This window comes from Centrocercus urophasianus, unplaced genomic scaffold (genome assembly GCF_019232065.1).
Source record: "Centrocercus urophasianus isolate 14NV4802_14NV808 unplaced genomic scaffold, USGS_Curo_1.0 seq_2, whole genome shotgun sequence".
In the NCBI taxonomy this organism is placed as follows: Eukaryota; Metazoa; Chordata; class Aves; order Galliformes; family Phasianidae; genus Centrocercus; species Centrocercus urophasianus.
Genome location: NW_024884755.1, coordinates 15,569,927 through 15,597,011, shown reverse-complemented (window position 1 = coordinate 15,597,011; position 27,085 = coordinate 15,569,927). Strand labels below are relative to the sequence as shown.

General features: G+C 48.5%; 1 protein-coding gene across 1 annotated transcript in view; it reads left to right on the top strand.

Annotated features, from left to right (window-relative positions):
* Window positions 1–27,085, top strand: part of SLC7A5 (solute carrier family 7 member 5) — a 34,992-nt gene that overhangs the window by 3,026 nt on the left and 4,881 nt on the right. The window contains exons 2-9 of the mRNA XM_042821412.1: window positions 9,222–9,347; window positions 20,051–20,156; window positions 20,851–20,895; window positions 22,189–22,312; window positions 23,364–23,467; window positions 24,020–24,116; window positions 24,569–24,718; window positions 25,554–25,731. Of these exons, the coding sequence (XP_042677346.1) occupies window positions 9,222–9,347; window positions 20,051–20,156; window positions 20,851–20,895; window positions 22,189–22,312; window positions 23,364–23,467; window positions 24,020–24,116; window positions 24,569–24,718; window positions 25,554–25,731 (930 nt within the window). The remainder of the gene's footprint in view (window positions 1–9,221; window positions 9,348–20,050; window positions 20,157–20,850; window positions 20,896–22,188; window positions 22,313–23,363; window positions 23,468–24,019; window positions 24,117–24,568; window positions 24,719–25,553; window positions 25,732–27,085) is intronic.

Here is a 27,085-nt window from a genome sequence, read left to right as displayed (position 1 = left end):
CTGTAAGAGGAGAATTACAAAGTAAATTGTTTTGACTGCACTTATTACTGGTGTTGAAGAGTTGAATGAGTTACAGTGGCAAATCCCCACCAACACCTGAAAAACAAATTGAATTCCTGGGCATTAAGATGATGTGAATAAATCACGGTCTTGAAAGAAAGAAAAAACAGTTGGAATAGGGAGCTTGGTTCCTCGTGAAGCACTGAAGAAAACAAAGTGGGTGGTAAGCAGATTTTAACTTCAAATGGATAATTTCTGCAATCAGGGTTGTAATCTGCAGTTGGTATGCAGGAGTTACTGCACAAGATGTTACAAATGCTCATTAAGGTTGCCAAACAAGTGCAAGAATCCATTGGAAGAAAGTCTTCCTGTAGAAAGATGGGTCAAGCTGTTCATCGTTAATTTGGGTTATTTTACATTCGTTGCACAACAGCTCGTGCTCTGTGGCTGTAAGAATCTGTGGATGGTGGGTTTCAGCCAGTAGGTTACTTGAGCAGCTTGTGGCCATATCGACTGCGTGTCATTTAGTGTGTGAGATGGGATGTCTGATGGTCCTAGGGCTGAGAAGTCATGAATGTTACCCCTTTTACAGAGGGTGGAGGAACGGTTACTAAGTCCTGACTTCTCATAGTTAATGGCATCTGTGTTATAGTATCACTATCCTGATACTATTATATATATAAAATATATATATAATGTATGTAGGTAATATATGTACTATTCTGACCAGCTAAGGAGCCTGCTTCATGTACTATCAGGTGTGCATGTGTTTAAATGAGGATCCATCATATTAATTTGGTGGTTCCTCTGGTAATAGTCTAGATAATGGTGTGAAACAGCATCCATCTGAATGCACATCTCTGCTATCTTCGAGGCTCAGATTTGTGTTTACAATTGGCTGCTGCTTGTTAAATTTCACAGATTGGAGCTGATGATTCTTAAGAAAAAAATTGAAATTTACAGGGCACAGCCTGGGATGCAGTCCAAAGATAACATGCATATTTTGTATTTCCAGCTGTTAATTTAAAGGCTTCCTACATCTGATAGGACTTCCAAGTGTCGTGCATTAAATTCCCTATAGAGGAGGGAGATGGGATAATGGTACTTCCAGGCATGAACTGGTTTTTGACTGGTGTTTCACATGTCCTAAGCTGTTCTTCCTGCATACATCCTCACACCCCGCCTGCCCTCCCACCCAAGTGCTGCATAACAGGTTATTCTATAATTCCCTTATTTCTTGGCAGTGTCATCTGCTCCCTGAAAGCTTGAGGAAGCAGCCAGTTGCATCTAATTTTACCCTTCGGTATCAAACGGCTGATTTGACTGTTAGCTTCTGAAACCCTCCATTGCTTGTCAATTATATATGCTAATCTGGCGCTAAGAGCCCAATATTGCTGCAGCAGTATCTGCTCCTGCCAAGGCTACGATGTTTTAATCTTCTTTCCAAGTTCTTTAGACCTCCTTTGCTGCTTCTAAAGCATTATTTTGGACAGTGCCGCGAGCGTGGGATTCCAGGAACATCATCACACATTCATCTCTTCTGTTATGAACGACCTAAGAAGAATTAGGAGCAGTCCGTGCAGAGCTGAGTCGTGCCCATAGCACGTGCTGTGTGGAAGTGCCTGCCACTGCCCTGAGTGTGCTGTGAGTTACAGGAGGGGAATGGCATCAAATCCAGTGGTTGACGGGAGTGCATCAGTGTGTGCCTTGAATGCCTTCCAAATTACAGTCCATATTCAGTGGCTGCACGTGTTGCAGGCAGGATGTCTTTTATCTGGTGCTGATATCTTACTTCAAGTCTGTTTGGCCAGTTGTTTAGAGTGAAGCTGTGGGCGGATTTTGAGCTCTTCAGGCAAGCAAAGCAAGCACAAAGTGCATCTTGCACTTGTCTGCTCAAGGTAGGTTCACTCTGCAGCATGGAATTAACCTGCCGTGCTGAGCAGGTTGTGAAGCTTTGAAGGCTTCTTTTTTTCCTCTTCCAGAAAGGTGGATTAGGTAACTAAGCTGCGTCTGTAAATACAGACCTGTTTGATCAGGTTGGAAGGAAGGGGTCTTTGCAGAATCCCTGCTGTATGGCTAATGCTGCAAGGCAGAGATTGCTTTCTTAAATCTGCATTTAATTAGAGAGAGTAGCATTAATGAAAACAGCTTCTGACACTCGTAGGGCTCTCCTGAAATGGATGAGGGTTGGAGCACTCTTGTAACACAGCAAGCAGCTCCTGCATTTCTTGGCATCCCCCTCTTGGCTCTTACAGCAGATGTCCCATTAAATTTTATTGTATTTGAATGATTTACATTACCACTGAGATCCTTCCGAGTCTTGCTCTCCTAACATGAACAAATTGGGAAGGCTTTTGCAGAGAAACTCCCTGTGATCAGTCTAATTCAAAACAACGTGGCAGAGTGTTTCAGGCATCCCAGCAGCCTCGCAGTGTGGTGTCAGAGGTGGCCAAGGGAAGGTGCTTCTATGTGAGCACAGCGTAACCATGGGCCAGGTAAGAATCCACGTTTAGCAGGTCTGGCAGCTCTTGGCAGGGATGATGGTTGGATCTGTTGGACTCCGTGTGCGCATAAAATATTGGTCAGGTGGTGTTTGCTGATAGAAGATATGTTGTGTGAAATGATGGGGGTGATGTCCAGCTTGAGTATCTGTATCTGCGAACCTGAAATTAATTGTGCAGCCCTCCCTGCCCTGTGCTGCGCTGTGTTGGCACAGCCCTTGGAAGGCAGTATAGCAAGTAAGTGCTTGTTAATTTTTGTCTTATAGCATTCTGGAAATTTGTAGGTGTAGCTGCTTCTGGGAGCTGTGATACGTGGTGAAATGCTCACTTCTGTGGGTGCCTGTTCTAAGCCTGATACAGCACCAGGGCTTCCTGGAACAGAGAACCAGCTGGGAACTGTGACAGCAGCTTTGCAGTCCCTCTTTTAATTCTTCTGTGCAGCAGGAATTGAAGTGAAAGCATTTTTTTTTTTTTTTTAATCCAGGATGGTGATTCTTCTGTTCCTTCCCACCCTGTTTGGAGATGGCACCATCATGCACATCTTGTTGCTAACCCTTTTCTTCCTCCCTCTGCTGTATAGATACCTCTTTCCTTTTTTTCCTTCATTCTATATCCAACCTGTGTTCTGATTACAGCCCCCCTGCCCCATTGTGTGTTTTGGTTGAAGCTGGCAGGAGAGGCCATTTTTTGGAGATGCATAGGGTTTGTGACTGCATCAAGGCAGCAGCTTTGGGAGGGATCCCACTTCTCATCTCCAGTGAGAGCAGCAGCCTTTGCCCTCTCTTCTCCCTGTTACTTGCTAATGTGCTCACACCTCATTCCTCGGGGAAGAAAAACGTAAAGGAAGCTGGAAACTCCTGCAAAGATACATGCAGTATTGCAAGACAGTTTTAGTATAGACACATTTTCTCTGGTGCCATCTGCTCCTTAGAATCATAGAATCCTTATGGTTGGAAGGGACCCCTAAAGGCCATCCAGTCCAACCCTTTCCCTACTATGGACTGATTACAGTGGCTGTTAAGTTTCTCCAAGGGCTTGTCCTTCAAGAAATATCAGCAGAGGTTTTCTTTCTGTCTCTTCTGTTTGCTGCTATGCAGGGCACAGGGCTTCATTCAGTATCTATCAGGTTGAAGTTTCCCTTATCGTTTTCTGTCTATGCCCTTGTATGTATGACTTGTGCTAGCTTGTGCTGCTAGAAATAGATACCTGAGGCTGCTCACTCACTCTGGAGCGAAAGGAGCAGCTTTTGCTGTTGATGGTGCAAGGAAGGAGCTGGGATCTGTGCTGTAAGTAAGTGCAAGGAGAAAACCAACATCACCCTGTGGCAGATGGTAAATGGGAGCATGACGGTACGGCTGTAAGGACTAAGGGAAATGCATGAGACATAAAGAGGAGCGACTGTGATTCATCCTCTGTGTGGTACAGTCTCTGTTTTCCTGGTGAGGAAGCTGAGATGGAGCATACCCCATCAATTCTTCCTCTTTCACAATGAATTCCCTGCCGTGCTATGCATTTTCATTCTGCTCTTGCAGAATCACAAATAAGAAGCCATGGGTAACTTGCAGTAAGTTGAGTTTATGTGTTAAAGCAGGCTGCTTCTGCACGTTCATCCTCAGTGTGGAGGTGTATATGGACTTCCATAGGAGGCACTGCAGAGCAAGACCAGGGAAACTGATAGGAAGTGAAACAAAGGACAATGGGGACATTGTGCAGCGCTCCTGATGTAGAACATCACGCACAGAGCGTGGGCAGCAGTGCCAGTGCCTCGAGAACTCCAGCATCCATTTCAGCGCTGTTTCACCTGAAAACCTGCTAAGGATCTTTGGTAAGTACTGAGCAAACTCTGTTTTGCTGTCAGAGGGTGACAAAGGCTGCTGGAATCAGATCTTTTGATGCCCCATGGACACAGAGCTCTACGTTGGCTGCTTGTCCATTTGCATTTGTTCAAATGGAGCCGCCCCGAGCGCTGTCTTTTTTCCATTTCCTATCCCTGGCCACTTTCCATTACCCATGAAAGCTGCAGCCCTGCCCTTTTCACAAGGGTGACTGCCAAGACTGTTGCATCATAACTGCCAAGCCCTGCTTTACCTGTGTTAGTGCTCCATTCATACACTGTTTGCTTTGGGTAGAAGCACATGCCCACAGGGGAGATTTCCTCCCTCCTGTATTTAGTTTTTTGGACACTGATGATGTTACTACAGTGTGTTCATCGCGGGCTTGTCTCTATCCCTTTCTGTATCTGCTTAGTAGGGGTTTATTCCCACTGTTATCCTGTGTTTGGGACTTGAGACCAGGAAAGCTTAAAGGAAGGAAGTTTAAAGGAAGTTCAAAGAAATATCCCCATAAAAAATGAAGGGGAGTGGATGTTGTCCTGGGTTCTATGTTGTGTTTGTCAGTTTATCCTTGGTTCCTACCAGTGTAAGGGGAAATCACCCAATTGTGCCAGCGAATGCCAGCTGAACATTGTGAGTGACGTGCCTGGGGTAAGCTGACACTACCAGGGCAGAGCAGATAATTGAAGCTGGACCCAGTGTTACCTTTGGGAAGCCTCATTTCTCTTGGAAAGCCCCTGGCTGTCAGCTGGTGTTACCTTCACCTGCTGGCCTGGTTGGAGTGCCCTGGAGGGAAGGAAGCTCACCCAAATAGCTGGGCTGTGTCGTAGGAGAGGTCCCTAGTGGAGATGAAGGTGCGTAGTACTTTGTGAGAATACCCTGTGAAATGGCAGCAAGCATCTCTTCCACTTCCACCAAGGAATAAGATAAAAAATAGTACCCTCTTACACTTGAGGTCTCCGCAGCATTCTGGCTCCCATTATCCCAATTATGCAAAGCCCTTTTGAGTGGGGCTGCTGGGTCAGGCAGATTGTGGCACTTCAGATGGTGCTAGGATGCATATCCATAGAATAATTCCTCGAATCCCTCCTAAGAGCTGCCCCGTGGGGCACGCTGAGCACAGGGCTGCCCCGTTGCAGAGCTGCTTCCTGGCAGCACCCATACAGCTGCACCTTCAGGAAGATGCAGTGTGGTTGAATGTTTCCCAGGGCTGTTGTGCTGGTGGACCTCAAAGCTGTGAGAGCACAGCTTCATGTGAAGCACTTGGAGGTGCATGGAGGGATGCCAGCAGTCCCTCAGCTCCACGGGGGGCACTTCAGAGCAGAGGAAGAAAACCTGGAACTTGGGACAGCTGAGCTCTGCTCTTCTGAGAAATTGAGCAACTGCTGGGATTTGTCTTTTGCTGAGAAAGCGCTCAGTCTGTTGTTGTGTGCCAGGGTCTGTGTGGTTCTGGTGGGACAGTCTGTTGTGTCGGTTTGCTTTTGTAACCCATCTCACATTGGAAAGCATTTAAGCGTAGTAACTTCACTGCACTCGTTTGGGAAAGACAAATATTATTGCATGGTGAGGAAAGCAAAGCAGGGAGACTGTGACTAGAAGGGCTCTGAACCACGACTTCTGTGGGAGAAGATCTCAGCCGTGTTCTGTCTCTTGCCGAAGTGTTCTCTTGTTTTTACAAAGGCACCGCTATGTTCTTAAGGGCTAAATGCAAAAGCTTGTGTTGCTTTTGGGTTTTGAGCTGCGTGGAAGCTTTTGCCTTTTATGTACAGCCCTACAGCCCGACCAGCAGGCTTTGTACACAACCAGAAGGTGAAAAACGATCCCAGGCCGGCAGCCTGCTGGTTCAGCCTCCACTCTATTGTCAAAGAAACAGAATGCCTAAATGGGAAAGAGAATGTCCATGTTGCACCTCCAAGGGCTGTCTTCACTAACGGGAAAATGTGCTTTTAGATGTGTTAGCTCATGCTTTAAATATCCCTCTGTAAACAAGGGGAGGTTTATTTTTAGCTTAATCGCCGGTCAAAGTGAGTCCTGGATCCGCAGTTCTCTGCTCATCCTCCCTGCTAGGATTCACCAGGGGTGCTTCCAGCAGATGAATTATATCTGCTTGGCGTTGTCTGTTTTCCTTCCCATACAGTAAGTTGACCTTGCTGTCTATTTTAGTCCTTTTTCCTCCCCGTTTATCTGCACAGTGTTCCTCTCAGCAGATGTTGGAGGCAGATGTGCCCCAGCCTCCACTGCTCGGTGTTGCTGGACCTGGGGACGCGGTGTCTTTGCAGTGTGCCCTATCTCCTGAGCAGCACATGGTGAAGGCGTTGTGTGATAACGGGTTATATTTGGGGGAACGTGCCTGGTGTGTGTGCTGCTTTCCTCATCGTTTGCTTTCTGCCATGTGCAGTGCAGCCAGAATGCACTGTTCTGTCACCTGCAGCCTTGCTGCACTGGGTCCGTTCCAAGGCACCACCTTCCAAGCAGCCGTGCTCCTCTAAGTGCCAAATATGTGATTTCAAAAAAGAGTGTATCTAAAAATCTTCATTCTTTTAGTTTGTGTTGGCTCCTTTGCTTTTCTTTGTGAAGATTTCCAACTCTCTCCTTTTCCACCTTTATGGTCTCTTGTGTTCAGATGACTCGAGATCCATAAAGCTTTGCCAGGCGCAAAGTAAAAGCCGACAATCCTGAAAGCAGCTGCAGTGTTCTGGGACATGGCAGGGTGCTGCTCTGGGGCTGGTTGCATCCTTCCCTGCCCAAGGTTCCTCTACCAGCTTTTCCTGCAGCCCTTAGCTGAGCAGTTTGCAGCTCCTAAATCCTCTTCTGCTGATGCCTGTCACCTTGGTGCTAGGCTGTAGCAGGCTGTTAGGCCCTTGTGAATGAATGATGCAACTTGCTTCCCTTCTTGCCTATGTGTGCTCTGAGTCACCAGGAAGTCCTGTCGCTCTGTGACATTCATTGGAGCTGTGAGCCTCATCGTTGCTGTCAGATCCAGAAACTGGAGTCCCTGGGGACTGGGCTCTGCAGCCATCTGAGCACACTCATCAGTTCCAGCATGGCCATTCCCAGCCCTGCTGTGGGCTCCCTGTGCTTCTCTGAGCTCTTCCCAGTGTGGTCACTCAGGGTAAGGGCGGAGGCTGACTGCAAGCCAATATGACCCTTTAAAATGTCAGTGCTTGTTCCTCCTCCCATCGTTTCATTTCTCAGCATGCAATTCAGTGTGCAAATTCTCCTCGTGCCCTTTCTGGAAGCAGGACATGAGCTGATGAGCAAGAAAATAATCCTCTGTGCCACGAGCCAGAGAGCCAAGGCACTGCTGCTCCCTCCTACTGCCTCTCGTTGGGCTGGTGCCCACATCAGTTTGGGCATGGCTGTAATTTAGGGGTCATCTTGCTTCAGAGTAGGGACGTGGTGTGGTTTTCACTATGATGCTGTGTGTGTTGGGGATCTCGGGGCACGGTGCACTCTCACTGGGCAGTGATAGAGCCATCCAGCCACTGTATTTCTCCCTTCTACCCCATCAGCCTTCCTCCCCTCTGTCTGTAGCACACATGCAGCTTAGCTTGCTGGCAGAAGTCTGTCCCAGCAGTCCCCTGTACTGCAGGTAGAGCGCTGTGCTGATGGGCTGCCTCGCATCTCCTCTGATGAAGGCTGAAATACCTCCATCAAATGCTCTGGGCTTTAAAACATGAGCGTAGCCTGTGACCAGGAGAAACAGCTCTTTGGCTCTCTGAAAAGGTGCTGTGAGGAGTGAGAAGAGCCTTGCCACAAGGGCAGAGGCCAGAGCGAAAGGGCAATGTGTGACAGGCACATGAAGGAGTGCAATGGCCAGGCTGTATTTAAGCACGTCCCGTAATGGGACAGCACTTCTGGACTCTCTCCGTCCTGTACCAGCTTTAGAAAAGCTTGCCTGGCTCCCAGGGGGGTAAAAATACAAGCTGCAATCTGAGTGGGAAAGTCTCAGAGCCCTGGGGGGGAGAAGCCTGTGGCTAAAGAAGGCAAGATGACGTCTGTCCTGCTGGCTGTGGAGGCCTGCCATGGGCACTGTGCTGACACTGTGCAGGGAGTGAGGGGTGACATCCAGCACGTGGGGCAGCAGCATTCCCTGCGTGACATTTGCCTGTCTCTGTGACATGCTCTGGCAGTGGCTGTGACAGTCTGTGCGACCTTCCTGGCACTATGGGGGGGTGTGTGTCCAGTGCAGGAGGAGAGCTTCCTTGGGTTCATGGGGTTCTCTTCCCATTTGCCCCGCTGACCTGTGGGCTTTGTTTGTTTCACAGCTCGCTGAATGTGTCAGGTCTGCCTTCTTTTCTTTCATGTTTAGGCAGCACAAAGTGGCCCTGATGGCCTCTTAGGTGCTATTGTTAAACTGGGAACAATACATCAGTTCTGGAAGCTGACCAGCCATCTCTATGATGTTTCCGCACAACTACAACATCAATTGCCTGGGCAGGGATTGCAGAGGACTGCTTTGATGCCATTGGCCCCAGTCACCACTTTTATTTAGATGCCCTCAGAAATGTTCTTTCCGATGCAGAAGGACGATTCCTCGTCCCTAAAAGCGCGTGCTTCATTCACACTGCTGTAGAAACCCAGCACAGAATGGAGGAGGATGGAGAGCAGTGTGTGACAAGTTGCTATTTCAGGCCCTGGGCAACGCAGCTCAAAACGTGACGTTTGGTACCCAAAATTCGGCCTATGGTTGAGGAAGATGGCAGTGCCCTGAGAACCCCAAAACCAACACACAGAGCTGCAGCTGTGAGCTCGGTGGAGTGCATCTGTTTATAAGCTGCTCCTCGAGTTTGTTTGGGCTGTAGCAAAAAGCAAATGCTGATCTGTCCTGATTTGTTCTCGGTGCTTTGCTGAGTACTGACGCATCTGTCCCATCCGTTTCTTGCAGTGCTCCTCACGGCAGTGAACTGCTACAGCGTGAAAGCTGCTACCCGTGTTCAGGATGCCTTTGCTGCAGCCAAGCTGCTGGCGCTGGCTTTGATCATCATTCTTGGCTTCGTTCAGATTGCAAAGGGTGAGTACGTCTCCTTTTCCTTTTGAAGGTGGTGCGGAGTTGGAGCTTCAAAAAACCAAGTAGATAAAAATGGGAAGATAAGAAAAGAAGCCGAACATTTGCTTGCTTTCTTTTTTTCTTTCTTGCTTATTTGCCTCATGCAAGTATGAAACCCCCTTATAAAACCCCCTCAGACCTGCAGGAACGTTTGGTTTCAAACCCCTTTGATCAGCTAATGAGTACAGATGTGCTTTACTGGCTGCTTTTTTTAATTAGTTTGCTTTTATAAAAGCGACAGGCTGCCTGTTGAGGCTGTGGATGCCCCATCCATCCCTGGAGGTGTTCAAGGCCAGGTTATATGAAGTCCTGAGGTTATATGAAGTTATGGGCAGCCTGATCTAGCATTAAATGTGGAGGTTGGTGACGCTGCCTGTGGTGGGGGGGGTTGGAGCTTTGTGATCCTTGGGGTCTCTTCCAACCTGGGCCATTCTGTGAAAAGCAAAAGGAGTTTTCTCAGTGGCCTGCACAGCCCTGCTTGGTCAAAGTGGACGTATAGAAATCCCTCCCCTCTGTGCGAGGAGGATATGCATGTTGGTATTTTAATTCCTGTTTCAACTATGGGAGCCAGTGCTGTCTTTGCAGAATTTCTTGCTTTATCAGAGGTTTTCTTTTCTTCCAGCTCAGTGCCTGCACTCAACAGGAACATTGTTGAAGGCTTATCACAAAACACACCTCCCTCCTCTTCATATCTCCCTTGTTTTGCCGAACGTTTTTCTCTCTTAGAAGTAAAAATGAGCCTTTGTTGGTTCTTTCATGTTTTACAAGTGAAAGTCTTTACGATTTTGTTTGTTTGTTTGCAGATAATAATCTTAATTTGCGTGCTCAGAATCCCCTGCCCTCCCCCTGAGTCTTTGCTCCTCCTGTTGAGGCTGAGCCCTTCCCTGCCCCGGTTCTGTGGATGCAAATACATGTTGAGTCTGCATGCTCTTATCTGTAAACAAGAAAAGATTTTGGTCTTGTGTATGTCCCATACCCACCTGTCCCATTGGCTCTTTACCTCCTGATAACTTGTCATCTCCAGTTCTTCTCCTCTCCTTATGTTATGCAGTTTTCTGGCTGCCAGCGATGCCTCTGACCTATGAATGGAGCCTTTTGTGCAGCTCTCTCCTGCAGAGCTGTCCTCAATGCTGCTTTCTCGTGCCCTTAGCTGACCTGGCACAGTGCACAGCCAGACAGGATCAGGGGCAGGGCTGAGCACGTGGCTTGCACCTTCTGTGCTGTCTCAGAAAGGCTGCTCTCAGCTGAAGCTGTGCTATGTATGAAGCTATTTCCCTCTGCATGCATCTTTGGGGTGGTAGTATGAAACCTATTACAGCTGCAAGTTTTTTGTAAGGTCTCAAGATCCTCTGAGCTGTATACATGTTGCCATACAGCTCCTTTCGTGTGACATTTGTTTTCCCTCTGCACCACGTGGCTGCTTAAAGCAGGGAGAAAACACAAGGAGAAGCAGTAGTTAGACCATAACATCTGAAGGCAAAGACTTCTTTCTGCTGTGTGTGCACAACACTCAGGATAAAGGAGACTGGATCAGAGTGGCAGCCTGGGGATGGAATGAGGCATTCCTTAGAGAGCCTGTATTTGTATGCAGGGACACACTGCTGCTTGTTTGAGCTATTTTGCAGCATGCTGCCTGGGTTTCTGCCCGTAGTCTAACATGGATTTTATTAACTTCCTAATGGAAGTTGCAAGCTCTCTGGTAAATCATTGAGAATATACCCTTCCCTTTAGTTTCTGCAGCTTTCTCAGCTTTTCTTCAATGATCAGCAGGGCTGGAGCACCTCTCCTATGAAGGAAGGCTGAGGGAGGTGGGCTTGTTTGGCTCAAAGAAGAAAGGGCTCTGAGGAGACTTCAGTGCAGCCTTCCAGTACTTGGAGAGCTTGCAAGCTGGAGGAAGACTGACTTTATACACTGTCTGATAGCGATGGGACAAGGAGGAGTGGCTTTAAACTAAAAGAGGGGAGATTTAGGTCAGGTTTTAAGAAGAACTGTTTTATTCAGAGGGTGCTGTGAGGCACTGGAAGAGGTTGCCCATAAAGGTGGTGGGTGCCCCATCTTTGGAGGCATTCAAGGCTGGGTGGGGTGGGATCCTGGGCAGCCTCATTGAGAGGCTGGCACCCATGGGATCATCTTTAGATCTTTAGGGTCCCCTCCAACCTAAGCCATTCTGTGATGGGATTCTGTGAGATCACACCAGGTGACTCAACGCTTCTGTATCAAGGATACATCGGCAGATTTTTCTTCTTATCATCACTTGCAGCATGTTGAAAACGGGGAAGCACTGCACTGCTTTCTGTCTTCATTACGATGAGAAAAAATGAATGCCATCTGTGAGACGAGGGAAATTTTAGATCAGGCTTTAGGAAAACGCTTTCAGCTGTACTGCAGAGCCCAAGTAGATGTCCAGCGATTTACAAGGATAGATTAATAGACATCTCTCAGGCCTTGTTTAATAAGGCAGACCTGCTTCGAAGCAGGGAGTCAAGCTGGTGCCTTGAAGCCCTCGTGTCTGCTTGGAGAGGTTGTGCTGCACGCTGCTACTACAATGCAGAGCTGCTGGATCTTCTCCAGCAGAAATACTAGAGGGCTGGTCTTCGGAAGTGCTGACACTTTGAAATGGATAACTTGCCTCTAAGAGGCCATTTAACCTCTCAGGTAGGTGAGTGATCCGAGCCCTGTAGCCAGCATCCTGCTTTTATTGCTCTCTTATCCCAGCCCGAATGCTCCTTGCACAAAGGGCACCCAGCACAGCCAGCTCAGTCCTACGCTGGTGGCTGCTGTTGGGTGAAGTGCACACTGAGCCCAAATGAGTTCTGTGCTGTTGGGTCTGGTGCTGAGATTTCAGCCATGGAAGGGCCGTGTGTTCCCATGACACTCATGGTGGTGTTGGAGCCCTGCTGGTTACTTCAGTGCTTACTTTCCCATTGCTGTTTTGTGTTTACGTATCCATAAACAGAAGAGGAGCAATCCCACGTTTTCTTGCTCAAATGTGGAAACTTCTGAGGCTTCACAGAAGCGTTGTCCTCCTCTGCACTGACCTCCCGCCTTCAGCTTTTGGGCTTTTCTTGTTATCCTTCCATTGAACATGCTCATTATTTCCCAAAAAGCAGCAACATCTCAAGACAAATAAGTGTGTGGCAATATTACCACACGGAACACAGGCTTTCCTTGTGATCTTTCTGCAGACAGCTGTTTTGTATCTTCTTTCATGCCAACTTCAAAAGGAGGGGAGAAATTGGTTTCCTACTTAACGCAGCCTTTCAACTTCTGGACAGTTGGCTCAGTATAATCCATCCCCTTGGGATGCACTTACTGCACCAACACAGGAGTTACACTTTTAAAAGGCTTTGTGTGATTGAAGTTGTGCTGCTTTGTAAGTTCAGTGTCCCAGACTTAGTGTGTAAAACCTTATATTTGCTCCCCCAGCTGTATCACCCTGCAGCCTGTCCCTCTTAGGCAGTGTAAACAACTTCCTGCATATGCAACATCAGCATTTTTTGCCCTTCCTCTTACTAAGAACTAGGCGTTGTTGTTCTTTTTTTTTTTTGATCAGCTCTCAGGTTGTCTTCTGTCCAGCCATCTCCATTGCTTTCTGACTGTGGTGTTTGTTGGATGAGCAGGCAGTAGGACTCAGCCGGAAGGAGCAAAGCAATCAGGGTGTGCATCCTTAGAGATTGGCACTCCTGCTGCTTACATGTGTGGAAATCCAGCAGCCTTCTCAGTGTCAGAAGTCTTGAATCACGTCTCAGAAAGGATTTTCAACCTTTTCTCATACTGAGGATTTGTCCCTTTCCCATCTCAGTGCCTGCTTCTGATCTTAGATCTCTTGTCTGCGCTGTCTCAAGCGCCTGCTATGATGGCAGCAGTCAGCATTATGCTGCCTGGCTCCCTTTGCTGTGCTTGTTGGAAGCAGAGCTGCGCCTGCTGAAGCAGCACAGGGTGAGCTAAGGACAAAGTGGGCACGTCCAGCTCCAGACATTTCCCATGCAGAATTTTGACGAGGCTGGGAATCTTGTTTGTGTCAGCCAGCGCTGGCGCTCCCTACATCAGTATTGCCCTTTGCAGATAGGGATTTAAAGGTGGCAAATTTTAAACTCAATGCGAGAGGGCTTCTGAAAGTGCAAAAATTAAGACCCAGCCAGGTTATTTTGCTAGTTCTTTCTCTAAATTTCTTAAGCTTTCCTTCCCTCGGGTCTTTCTGGGGCCCTGGGCAAGCTGGTCTACTGTTAGATATGGAGGTTGGCGGCCCTGCATGCAGCAGGGAGGTTGGAGCATCATGATCTTTGAGGTCCCTCCCAACCCAAGCTCTATTCTATGATTCCTTTGAGATTTTCTCTTCCTCTGCCAGTAGTAATAGCAGCTGAGTACCTAAAGAAAGCCCCTTAAAGCCAAATCCACACCAGGAGCTGGGGCTGAACTCGGCAAACAGCGGAGGAGGAGAGCAGCTCTGAGCACAGAGGGCAGGGCTGCCCTAGGTTTCCTTCTGACCAGTTCTCATCACCTCTTGTGTGCAAAACCAAGAGCCAATCTGATGGATATCGAGGAGGTGTCTTACAAAGAGATGCTTTCTCATTTTCTGCCCCATCCCTTATGACCTGCCTTACTGATAGCTGAGTTTGGATGCAGTGATGCAGGCAGGGTGCCTGTGCTCTAGGACCCAACCTGTGCCATGGGAACCTTCTGGAGATGGAGCCTGTGGGTGTTTGAGATGAGCTTGGAGAACAAAGCCAAGCCAGATGGGTGTTCACTCAGTTGTATGGTGACTAACTCGCACTGTAGATCCACTTCGGTGATGAGACAAAGCCTATAGATAGTAAACATTCCTCCAGCTTTTAATTGTACCTGTGCAAGTTGGGGCTGAGGCTTTTATACAAAAGATTGCAAGAAGAGTGCCCTGCAGCTGCCCGTGCTGTTTCTTGTTACATTGGCAATCAGAAATTCACGTTTCATTATTCAGAAAAATGTTTTCCTAAGAGCAAGCTTTGAAGGAACGCCACTGTGCTTCCCTTACTCACCCTCTTGTTAACGGAGGGCACGGGGAGTGGAAGGCTGCACTGAAGGAGAGCACGAGAGAATGGGCTGGGAAGGCTGCCAGCATTCTGCACCTCTAAATCACATCAAGCACATGGCGGGGATTAATCAGGCATCTTAACGTTAGCTGGAGGGTTGTTACAACACAATTATGTTTTATGGGCCTCTCGCTCTCTGATCTTTGATTTCACCCTCAGCCAAATGGTGAACACAGACGCTGAGGCTGGGTGGGCACGGCAGGTTGGTGCTATGCTATGCTGTTCTGCTTTGGTCATGGAATCACAGAATGGCCTGGGTTGAAAAGGAGCACAATGCTCATCCAGTTCCAACCCCCTGCTGTGTGCAGGTCACCAGCCACCAAACCAGGCTGCCCAGAGCCACATCCAGCCTGGCCTTGAATGCCTGCAGGGATGAGGCATCCACAGCCTCCTTGGGCAACCTGTGCCAGTGCATCACCACCCTCTGTGTGAAGAACTTCCTCCTAATATCCAACCTAAACCTCCCTGTCTCACTTTAAAACCATTCCCCCTTGTCCCATCACCATCCACCCTCACAAACATTCCTTCCCCCTCCTGTTTATTCTCTCCCTTCAAGTACTGGAAGGCCACCTTGAGGTCTCCCTGCAGCCTTTTCTTCTCCAAGCTAAATAAGCCCAGTTCACTCAACCTTTCCTCACAGGAGAGCTGCTCCAGCCCTCTGACCTTCTTAGTGGTCTTGTTCCAAGCTGGTGGGAGCTGGATGGATGGTGAGGCAGCTGACAGGAGAGGCTCTGTTGGCTTCTCAGTTGTCTGAGTGCAGCTATCCCAGCAATGCAGATGTATTTAACTAGAGAGCAGCTAACACTTTGGCATTTGCTGTTTGCTTCTCTGCATCTCTGTCTGGGTCTCTTTGGTTGCATCAGAAGCATTCATTCGTGCCTGATTTGTATTGATGCATTCAGCAGCTCTGTGTGTGCATTGTGTTTTGCATTGATCCTCTCCCACAGTTAATGACTTTGTAATTAATGGCCTGGATGTCTGATGCTAGGGGTCTGAGAGACAGGCAGGTAATTTGTCCACCCTAAGTGCTCTTGGCTGCCTTGCTTATGAAGTTGGTTGGCTGTAGCTAGCCCCTCTTTGCCCTCTATCTGGTCAGGTGGCACATTTTTCTGTTTCATTCCCAATCACAGGTTTCTATGGATGTGGACTGAACCCTTTGTGCATATAAACAAAATAAAGCCAAGCTTATGGGAAGTGGCTGGAAACCCCCTGGGTGGTTTGTTTGGGGTTAGCACCTTGCTTTTCATCTGCTCTGACAGGGGTGGACAAGGGGCATTTAGGAAACACCTTTCCTATTGTACCCAGGATCAAAGTGACCCCATTTGTCCAGGCTCTCTGCACTGCCTCTGCTTCCTGGCTCCTGGACAAGGCACAGCATGCTCTGTGCCCACACCTGGCTGCCCCTGATGCTGCTTTTGGATCTGCTTATTTATTTTTCATCAGCAGATGATAAGCTGGCAGACACGGAGGTTGGGAAAATCAGGAGGTGTTTGCACAGGGGGAGGAGAGTGGGGACATTTTTGATGATATCAGCAGGATGGAGAGGAGGTGGAAAAGGTAACAGAGTCTCATCTGGCCCAGTGCTCAAATGAGCATTGGAGAGAGACTGTGCAGTGTGAGTTCTGGGGCTTCCAAAAACTGCTTAGGAAGATTTCTGTCTGAAGCAAATGGATTTAGGCAAGTTCCCATGCAGATCAGGGTGCAATCGCAGAGTTTAGGAGCACGTGTGGTGGGTTAGCTTATGAACACAGCTCCAGCAAACTCCTTTGCAGGTTCTGGATGCCCTGAATGCCTCAATGGACCTCATAGTGTGCTGTGTGGGTGCAGATCTGGCAGCGCAGACCCAAAGGAGAAAGAACAGCTCTTTGTGAACAGCATTTACAAAGCTTCACTGCTCTGGGAGAGGCATTTTTCGTAAGATAGAAGGGAGCAATTGAAATAAGGAGTGTCATAACTCGTCCACAGCCAGCAATGAGAATCAGGAGTGTAACCCCTGAGCTGTGCCTTCTCCTTGGACGCTCTGCTAGTGCTAGATCTGCAATGGTGCCTTTCAGACTGTATGCAGACACCCATGAGCTGGGCCAGAGTGGGATGCAAGTTTGATAGCTGCACAGGCAGAGCAGCGGTGTGAAGGTTGGTGGCTGCCATAAGGGAAGCACGAGTGGGCACGTGCTGGGTGCAGCTGTGGGGATGCTCCTGGCCTTAGCGTGCTCCTTGCTGCCTTATTTTTTGGCCTATCAGCTGCACTTGGCTCAGGAAATGTCTCAAGTGAATACATTTTTTTTGTATATACAGCACGTGCCTCTTTGTCTGTTCTCCCCACAAGGGAGACAGGGTGATACCCTCCCCCCCTTCCTTGCTGAGTTCTCTAGCTGTCTGTGTTCCTTCTCCTCGCCGTTTAGGCAAGTTAAAAATAATTATGGTTAACTGCTTTCTGCAGTAGAAGATTACTGCACTATTAAAACTGGAGCGGACACGACTGGGGTGCCAATGAACGTTCTCAGAGGAAGGGTCTGAACATGCAGCGCATGGACCGAAATAGGGCCCTCCTGCTGGAAGGCCCCAGGTGACCCATTGCTCACTGGCGCAATTACCAGAGTCTTGGCAGCTGGCAAGATCAGCAAATGGGGTTTCTGTCAGAGCTTGTTACCTTAATTTGGTTAATTGTAGAGCAGAGTGCGGTTGAGCAGCCAGTTCAAACCAGGTTTCAGAGCACCAGGGTGCCAGGCACGGGCAGGGCACTGCCTGCTCCCAGCAGCTGGTGGTGGGATGGAATGGATGCAGGAGCTGAGGGGATGAGCAGAGCACACCCCTGCCTGCAGCCTGGGATGGGTTTGCTCACAAAGCCCTTGCACAGCCATTGCCATGCTTGGCAGTCTCAGCTGCAAATTTGTACCCGTTGATTTGATCCCAGGTCTGCCTAGAGGCTTGAGTTGTGCACGTTTGGGCTGGAAAGGGCAAGATGGAGTGTCTGTCTGGAGCAGAAGTTCATCCCTCTGTTTTGAACAGCAGGGTGGGAAAGTGTCTGTGATAGAGGAAGGAGGTTAGAAGGACTGAGCTGCACCACCCAGCCCAGTATCCCCAGTCTCCAGCCATGGCCCAAGAGCAGTCACCTGTGGGTGAACCTAAGAACATGGAGGCCCTTCCTGGCACCTTTTTCAGCCTCCAGATCTTCTGCAGCAAATGTAGATTGATGGATTTCTCTTCCAAGAGTGAGTCTAACAGCTGCTTGAATCTCTGACTAATTGGTGATGGGGTGGCTCTGTTAGCAAAGTCAGCTCTGGGTGGGTGCAGTCGGAGCTCACCTGCTGTCTTTTAAAGCTTAGCCCACCTAGAAAGACAGCTGGCATCCCTTTCTGGCAGTCTATGGTCGGTTGGTTTGTTTCACCCCAAGATGTGGTGCTGGCTGTGTCTGTGACCACACTGCTATGAGGCACAAGTCAGTTACTGTCTCTGGCAGGGCAGGATGGAGCTTTGAAAGGACAGCTCTGAGCTGAGATGTCATCTTCAGAGTGGGCTTGTTCAGAAGCCCAGGAATAAACCTGCCATTCCCTGCTGCTTTGTGATGCTGCGTTCAGCTGTGCTCTTCTCCCTTCTGGGCAGCTGTGCCAGCTCAGCCCTTCCTTGATGGCACCACACACAGCCTGGGGAGGCTGGGGAGACACAGAGTGAAACCTGCAGGTGTGACAGAAGAGCAAATGTGAGAACAGAAGGTCAGCAGGTCTTTGGGAGCAGACATCCCGAGGGCTGTTTGAAATGCCCCTGTTTGAAATGCCCACAGAGTTCTCCTACACCATCAGCATGTGATTCCAGCAACTAATTAAAATCCCTGTTAACGAAAACTGTAGCTTATTCCCATAACAAAAGACCTGGAAAGAACTAGGCTGGTAATTATTCAGGAGGTGCTGAAAATAAACTAAGGAGAGCTGAGGCTGTGGGATGGAAGGAGCAGAATGTGATGCCATGCACACCCACCTCAGCTCCATTGTTCAGAGCCAGGCCAGGGCGTTAATACTACATTAAGATGATGTGACTGAACTCATAAGCCAGGAATTAAGGTTAAACTTTGCAGCATTGCATCAGTCTGCGTTTCCACATAGCTCTCCTGTTTCAGTTCCTCGTTTCATTCAGGAACAGGCAGCTGGGCCCTGCTTTGTAGCCTCCATCAGCTTGGTTAATTGTAATTATTGTTGGCTGGTGCTAGACAAGTCACAGCACTGCCTGATCTCTTTGCTTCCTTCTTTTCCTCTGCCCCCTGCCCTGCTTTTGTACTTGTTTTTGTAATGCTGCTCCCAGCAGCAGATGTGTAGCAAAAGAGGGTGCTGAGCTCTGGGTGGGACTCAGCAGGAGGGAGAAGTGGGCAATGGCTGGGATGGAAAGGATGGAGCAAGGGATGCAATGCTCCCACATGTAGGACAGCTCTGTGTCACAGCTTCACATCACTGGCATAGGTTTGGAGCAGTCTCTAGCAACACGCCACAAAGGGAAGCACCCCCAGCAGACCAGAGCCTGGCCCTTTCTCTCTGCTGGGAACGTAGTGCTGTATGTTTAAAGGTCCCTGAAGGCATCCTTGTTTTATCTGCCCTCACAAACAGAGCTATTGGTGGCACTTCCAGTGTGAAACTTCCCAGTGTAAGGGGGGAAGAAAATACTGCAAGAGTTAAAAAAAAACACCTCGTGTTGTTTGTACCCTGTTTTTTCCCCACCTGCAGGGCTGGGCACCCCGTGCTGAGAGCAGAAGAGATAAGCTGCAGGCGCTGCTGACTGCCACGTGATGCAGTGGCTTGGGCGATTAGCAAAGATCTGTGCCCTAAGAGGAATCACATGGGCTGATGGGGGCTCTGTGGCTGCAGTCTGGATGCAGTTTATGGTGCTGAGCCCTGCTTGCTCCCCTTCCTTCCTCACTGAGGGCACCAAAGGGAGCGTGACTTCGCCAACAGGGCAAGCACGGAGCCTCCACTTCAAAAGGCAGGGAACAAAACAGCTGCAGAGTGTTGTGAAGCAAAATAAATAAACCCTTGGCTGCACTGGGGGAGTTGTGACCAAGTATACAATCGAGTCCTCTATTAATGGCTTCTTGTTTCAAAAGCCAGCTCCATAACAGGAACTTTGGATCCTCGAGCCCTAAAGGAGCTAACTTCTGATATTCAAGCCCTAAAAAAGCTAACTTCCCACAATCAAAGCCATTGCCACAACCCTCTGCTTTATCAGGTGGAACTGGAGGAAATCCTGGGGTTTTTATCGAACGAAAGCAGCCTTCAGTTGAGAGAACAATGCAACCATGTCTGTTTGCTTAGCATCTTCCAGCAGGAAGGCCCCCAGAGTGTTTTCTTCATGGGGAGATAGCTGGGAGATTACCTTGGTGATAGCACGTTGTTGTGTGAGAAAGTCTGACTGCTTGCTAATGGCCTGCTGCTCAACAGGGCAGATCTGGGCCCGATTATTTGGTGCATTACCCCAACTAAATCAAGCACTGTAAAACTGGAGGAGTCAGCGCAATCTGAGTGGGTGCAGGTGCTCTCCAACACAGCACCAGAGTGCATCAGTGTGATCATGGAGTGTCTGGCATCAATCCTTTCCTCTTGTTTTCCTCTGTAGGTGATGTGACGAGCCTGGCTCCTGAGCACTCCTTTGAAAACACAAAAGTGGGTGTGGGGAACATCGTGCTGGCCTTGTACAGTGGTCTTTTTGCCTATGGAGGATGGTAAGACGCAGCCCTCTTCCTTTTCTTAGTGTTAAATACTCCAGTTTGTTCCACTTGTCCCTAGGCTGTGTTTGCAGGAGCATCATCCAGGACCTTCCCACTCTCTGTTGTTACCAGGGCAGTGAGGCAGATGGATGCTCTGTGTTCCCCTAGTAATGTTAGTAGTTGTTCTTCACGTGCAATTTCCAGCCACTTTACTGCAGCAGAAAGGCAGCAGATGATGGATTGTTTGAGTTCTCTCCTGAGAAGAAAGCAGGAGGGTGGAATCCCTTAGCAGACACTGACTGCATGCTAACAGATGAGTTTAGGTATGGCAAAGCGGGGAGACTGCCGTGTCCATCCGTGGCAGCACCAAACTCCTGGAGGACATCACTGTCAGCCCCTTTGAGCACCGAGCAGCCCAAGGAGCTGCTCAAATTGCAGTGAAAGCCATCACACTGCTCAGAGGCTGACCCTGCCACCAGCCCTGAGCCTGCAGCCAGCTCCCCTTTCCTCTTGCAGGGCAGCTGGCAGCATGGTGCAAATTACAGCAGCCAGGGCTTGCATTTCTGCAGGTTTGCAACTAGGCATCACCCACTGCCAGTTTTACAGCAAGATCTGGATTCTATCTCACCTAAAACTCCCTTGTAGACAGATAGGGGTGAAGGGCTTTATTTACTAACCTGAGTTCATTGCTGTTCTTTTCACATTGCAGGAATTACTTGAATTTTGTTACAGAAGAGATGATAAATCCCTACAGGTGGGTGACTTCCCTGGGAGGGAAACTTCATGCCTGTCCCTGTTATGTGTTATTATGGGTTGTTCAACAGCCCAGAAGCTTAAGTCCCTCTTTCTAGGGAAACAGGCTAATGGCATTGTTCTGCCTTGGATTAAGGGAAGGGGAATTATGATCTCTGTCTGAGAAGGGCTGTTGCTTACACTGGATTCCCGTGCTGCTGATATTATCTGCGTTGTTGGAGAGTCCTATTTCCTTGGCATGGCACCTCTCTGAATTATAGGCAAGGAAGAGGCACTTACAGCTTTATTGCTTTATTGTGTAAACTCCCACAACAATGTGCAGGCATGCATTTGTCATGTGCTCTTCCTGTTCTGTCGAGAGCAATGGGCTGCTTTCTGCACTGCTCGTGCCATTCAGGGCAGTGCCAAGGGAGCTGGAGAGGTGAGGATGGGCTGCACCAAAGCAGAGCATCGCTGATAGATCCATTCTGCCTGTAGGGAAGGTGCAGCCCTCCCATCAGCATAGGCTTTGGGATCAGAGCCTGCTCCTGGCTGGCCCCAGTGGAGATTAGTGCCTGCTGGGAGCTAAGATTGGTGTGCTCTTTTCTTGACTAACGCAGTTAAAGGAAGTTTTTGCAGTCTGCAGTTATTTTCTTGTCTTCTGGATGCAGCCATGGCATTTGAGTTTCGCCACCTGTGACTTTGGACCAATTATGTGGGGAAATCAAGCAGGGTTTCCTCTTTCAGTTTCTGCTCACAGATGAGGTTAGGCTGCTGGGAAAGGCACGTTTGTACCAACGCAGCCTCAATCTTGCAGCTCCACTCAACCCGTGGCTGAACTCATTTTCTCTGAGTTCAACCAGCTGCATAGAATTAGAGCTTAAAAACAGCCAACTCAACCCCTGCTCTTTTCATCCCCCACAAAAAAGCCACCAGCACAAATGCACATCCGTTGTCCAAAGAGGATGACTGTGCTGATGCTACTAGCTACCAAGAGCCGGGAGGTTTTAGTTTTACTTGATTGCCATGACGGTGACCGTGGATTACTGCCTGCCCAGACAGCCAGAGTTCTCCCTCTGTAAGAAAACCCCCTTCTGCCATCATCCTTCACTCTGTCAGCACCAGGCTGTTCCCATTTTCTGGAGGAAAGCAGTGTGACTGAGATACTGTGTATGCTGGAGAGCCACGGAGGAGCAGAACGGCTCCTGCCAGCTCAAAGTGAGTGCAGGAGGGCTGCAGTGTGAGCCTTCAGCTCTCCCTGTCAGCAGCTGTCTCCTGAGCTCGAGCTGCCTTACAATTGATGTTTTCTTCCTAGAAACCTGCCTCTGGCTATCATCATCTCCCTACCTGTAGTCACTTTGGTTTATGTGCTGACAAACTTGGCTTACTTCACAACCCTGTCCACGGAGCAGATGCTGACGTCCGAAGCTGTGGCTGTGGTAGGTGCATTTCTGATGTGACTCATCTGGCTTCCAGGGCTGGTTAAATTGAACTTACAATCTCTGTATACATCTCCTACTTTGTCCCTCGTTGACGGTGGCTGCATATAAAATAAATAAATAAGCTGTTGTTTGACGGGAAATAAAGAGCAACAGTGACGGAGCAGGGAAGAATAGCATGATACCAGGGGGATTAATCACAGATGGGGGAAGGGGGGTCAGTTAACACTGCTCTTCGTTCAGAAATAGCCCAGGTTGCTGCTCCTGGCCCCATGACTTATCATCAGTTACCGGAACGTGATATTTATGGGAAAAGGTCATGCAGACAATAGTGGACTGAACTGTTCTCTCTCTCTGTGTCTTCCTTGTTACAATTAAGAAAGCAAAAAGAATACCTCCATTAATTAAAATGTCACGGAGGTCAGAAATCTGATTGCTTCAGAAATGAGTGGTGTGGCATGACTTTGCAAAACTGTGTGTGACCAGGATTGTTTGGTGCTTTAGGGGGAATCTCCTGACCCAGGATGGTCTGCGTGGGCCATCAGGTGACAGCTCCATCCTTTGGTCAGCACAGAGCTCCAGCCTGCAAGCCACCGTGTGGCAGCAGGGTTGAAACTAGGTGATCATTATGGTCCTTTTCAACCCAGGCCATTCTATGATCCTATGACTACATGAAACAGCAGCCTGCATTGCATTACTCTAATTGTGTTCCTTTGCATGTCTGTCAAAGTCGACATGACTTGATGGCGTGGGACTGCAGTGTGAGTGAGTTTGTAATTCAAAGCTACGACTCCACGTCACTGTGTTTGTAAGGGGCTGTGTTTCAGTGTCCTCACTCAGCTCCATGCCTGCAATTAGCAACATCTGAATGGCTGAACCTACTTCCATTTGGCTGCGAGCTTTTGGGTAACCGTTCCAATCAATCTGGCCTCTCAGTTCTCAGGGAAAGAGTTAGCTGCTCAGATTTCTGCAAACGTCACAGCTTTGTAGGCAGCCATGAGTTCTCTTGGGCATTTGGGTGTGATGTACTGTTCTTGTTGACCCCATTTAGGACTTTGGGAATTATCACCTTGGTGTCATGTCCTGGATCATACCTGTCTTTGTGGGCTTATCGTGCTTTGGATCCGTTAATGGATCCCTCTTCACCTCTTCCCGGTACGTTTCTTGCTGAGTTTTGTGCTTTGTTTCTTGCTTTGTTTACAAGCAGTGCTCGATGCCTGTGGGTTTGGAACAGTTGTCCTCCCCAGAGCAGCTGTGGGTGGACACAAAATCTGAAGGGTCTGGAGGCCATGTGGGGAATGATAGAAACAAAAATAAAACCATATCTGATTTAAAAAGAGAGCCTGCAGTCATCCGAGTCTTCTGTTCCTCAAGCAAAGTCCTGTTGAAGTTAATTAAAACATAAACAAACAGAGGCATGGAGCTCATTGGCATTGCCTGAGAAAGTGGGTGTAATGAAAACCAGAAACTTACGAAACTTCAAGGCTGAGAACTCCTCCAGAGCGAGGAGAAAGGATGGGGGCAGGACACAGGCTGAGGAGGCTCAGGTCTGATGCATCTCCCCCAGGTTATCTTAGGAAAGTCACTTAACTGTTTGCTCTGGAAAGAAGGACATAAATACATCTTTCTGGGCCATCCCTATCCAGAAGACAAACCCCAGCCCAGAGCTGAAGGTTGCGGTGCTGATAGCTGCTCTGTGTCCCTCAGGCTGTTCTTCGTTGGGTCCCGAGAAGGACACCTACCTTCCATTCTCTCCATGATTCACCCGAGGCTTCTCACTCCTGTACCATCCCTCGTCTTTACGGTGAGCCCTGGGGTGTGATGGGGAGCGTCAGCCTGGTATTGAGAAAAGGGTCGGGGATGGGATCCCAATGAATCATTTGGAGAAGGACTCCAAGTGCAGCCATTTCTGCTTGCTGCTGTGAGAGGGGATAGGTCCTTCTTCTCTTCATATCTTATATTCAGTGGTTTAGCATTAAACGTGGAGGTTGGTGGCCCTGCATGTGGCAGGGAGTTGGAGATTCATGATCCTTGAGGTCCCTTCCAACCCTGGCCATTCTGTGATTGTGTGATTCTGTGATTCCACTTCTGTTTAGTAATCATTCCAAGCACCATTTGAAAATAGCTTAAATGAGTCAAAAAAATGATCAACCTGATTCTCTTCTTGGCAGACAACTCTCGCGTTCGTTGCTTTCATACATGAGGTTTTGCCTACCTTTCCCTTTGCTAACGGCTTTATTTTTTTTCTGGATGCAGTGTGTCATGACCCTGCTCTACGCCTTCTCCAATGACATTTTCTCAGTCATCAACTTCTTCAGCTTCTTCAACTGGCTGTGTGTGGCCTTGGCCATCATAGGCATGATGTGGCTGCGTTACAAGAAGCCTGAGCTGGAAAGGCCCATCAAGGTATGAGCAGTGCAGGAACTGTTTCAGGTCTTCCCAGTGCTGGGCTTTTTCATTTGTGCTCAGAGAAAACATGGGAAATAGCTCCTTCAAACCTGTCAGATGCTTCACCTGCTTTTCCTGTACGGAAAAGGGAGTGGAATTGGAAATGTATTGCCACCAGGAGAAAAGCTGTGGAAGCATGAGCTGTGTAGTTAACGCTGGTGTCCCAGATACATCAAAATCTGCCAAAAGAGTGCACAGAGCAAGGGAGCAAGGGAGAAAACCCTTTGTCCACTGGGTGCACTCGCTATTCAGGAGGTGAGGAGCTGTTGTGACTGTGAGAGCCTGGGGATGAAGGATGCTCTGGGTGGCAGAGATGTGGGGTGGCCCAGCACAGAGCTCTCAGTGACCAGCATGCTCCCCAGGCTGTGGCTCTCAGTGAAACGCTCTGTACCATCGTGGAATTCACTAAAATGATTTAATAAAGTAGTCAAACCCACGCCTGCAGAGATGAGAACTCTGTTCTATTTGTCCTTGGCCAGCTTGGCAGCGCAGCATCCCGGCTGGGAGGAGGCCAAGACCATGTCAGCCACAAGCATGTCTGCCTTCCTTATGGGCATGTTTCTCACTCATCCCCCAGAGCACATTCAGGTCTCTGCCAGGCAACAGGGGGCCAGAGAGAAACAAACTCCCAGACCTGTACTGACGCCTTCCAGTAACTCTTTCTATGGCTTGTGTGCATCTGCTGCTGCATTTGATGCTGTCAGTTCAGATGTTTTTTATAAGGAATCATTCAAGAATGGTTTTCCCTCTTCCCCTGCTATAAGTTCTTACCCATTCTTTGGTCTGTGTTTAGGTGAACATCTGCCTGCCCATTTTCTTCATCCTGGCTTGCTTGTTTCTCATTGCTGTTTCCTTCTGGATGACACCAAAGGAATGCGGGATCGGCTTTGCCATCATCTTCAGCGGGATTCCTTTTTATTTGTTTGGGGTCTGGTGGCAAAACAAGCCCAAGTGGATTCTCCAGGGCATCTGTAAGTATTGCCACGGCAGAGCAGGGGTGCAGCAGTGCCTCTGGTGAGCATGCTGCAGCTAGCAGCGCTGGCTCTTGTTTGTGCAGTGAGGACTCCCAAAGCCTTGGCTCTGATCGATGCTTTTAGCGCCAACAAGTTTTAGCTTGATGATTACCTTATCTATCAAGCACCTAAAGTGCACCTTGCCTTGTGATAATTGCAAAATTTGGGCCAATTATCTGCGGTGGAGCGTAACTCAATGAGCACGTTACTGCATTCTCCCCCTTGTAAGAGCACAGGGTCAAGCCTTTGCCAGCAGAGAATACCTCTGGAGTGGTGTTGGGAGGGAAAAGTAATAACAGCTCAGCAGTCTGAGCACAGTTGGCCTAAATTTGACTGCTGTCAGATCAGAATTAGTCCCACTTCATCGCTCAGCCAGCGCTAGCATCTATTCCAGTCAAAGCTCCCTTTGACATCCAAATGTGACAGCAGAGCAAGTGGAGGAGAAAACCCTTTGTCCACTGGATGTTTTCTCTTATGAGGCTTATTTTTAAGGCATCTTTGGGTAAGGTTTTCCAACAGGGTGTATTTTGAAGGGCTGGAAAGGCTGTGCTTGGCACAGGCATCTGCTGTCTGAACAACTGCATCAAGAAAGTCAGTCCGTGTTGCCCAAGCACTGAGGTCTCCCATCTGTCTCCCAGCCCTTGTGCAGCAGGCTGACCCAGAAAAGCAGACATGTAGAAATGCCCAGCCTCAGCTGGGTGCTTTTTATGAAGAAGAAAAAGATGCTTAACGGTGCTCAGCACTCGTAATTCTTTATTTTTAGCTTTTTTTCCCTCACTTTTTTTTATTATTCCGAGTATTAGGCTCAGTTCCTGGAAGAGCTGTTATTGCTGTGCCCAGGTGGTAAATTACTGTATTAATTAATTTCCCCTCACCAGCAGCTTTTAAGGATAAGACAGAAAATCTCTAGGAACACACAGCGATAATCCTGCAAACGCCCCGTTAGAAACTTAGTGAACTTTAAATGTGTGTATATGAATATACATTGTGAATAATTTGATCACCTCCAACGAATCTGAGTTTGACTCTGCTTGCGTGCTTTTATAGAACTGCTGCTGGTTTTCCTTGGCAAGACTGCTTTGTGGGCATCCAAACAGGGAAGCAGCAGAAAGGTGTGCTTGGATAGCAGCCACCATAATGAATGCTGGGAAAATACCGAGGTCTAAAGAAGGTGCATTGCTAAGGTTTTCCAAATTGGAAGGAAGCGCTTTGGCCTGTGCCCCTTCCTGCTATTGTGCTTGACTCTGTTTGGACTGCTTACAGCTCTGGCATTCAAATGCAGTTACTGTGTCATCATGCAAGTAGAAACGGG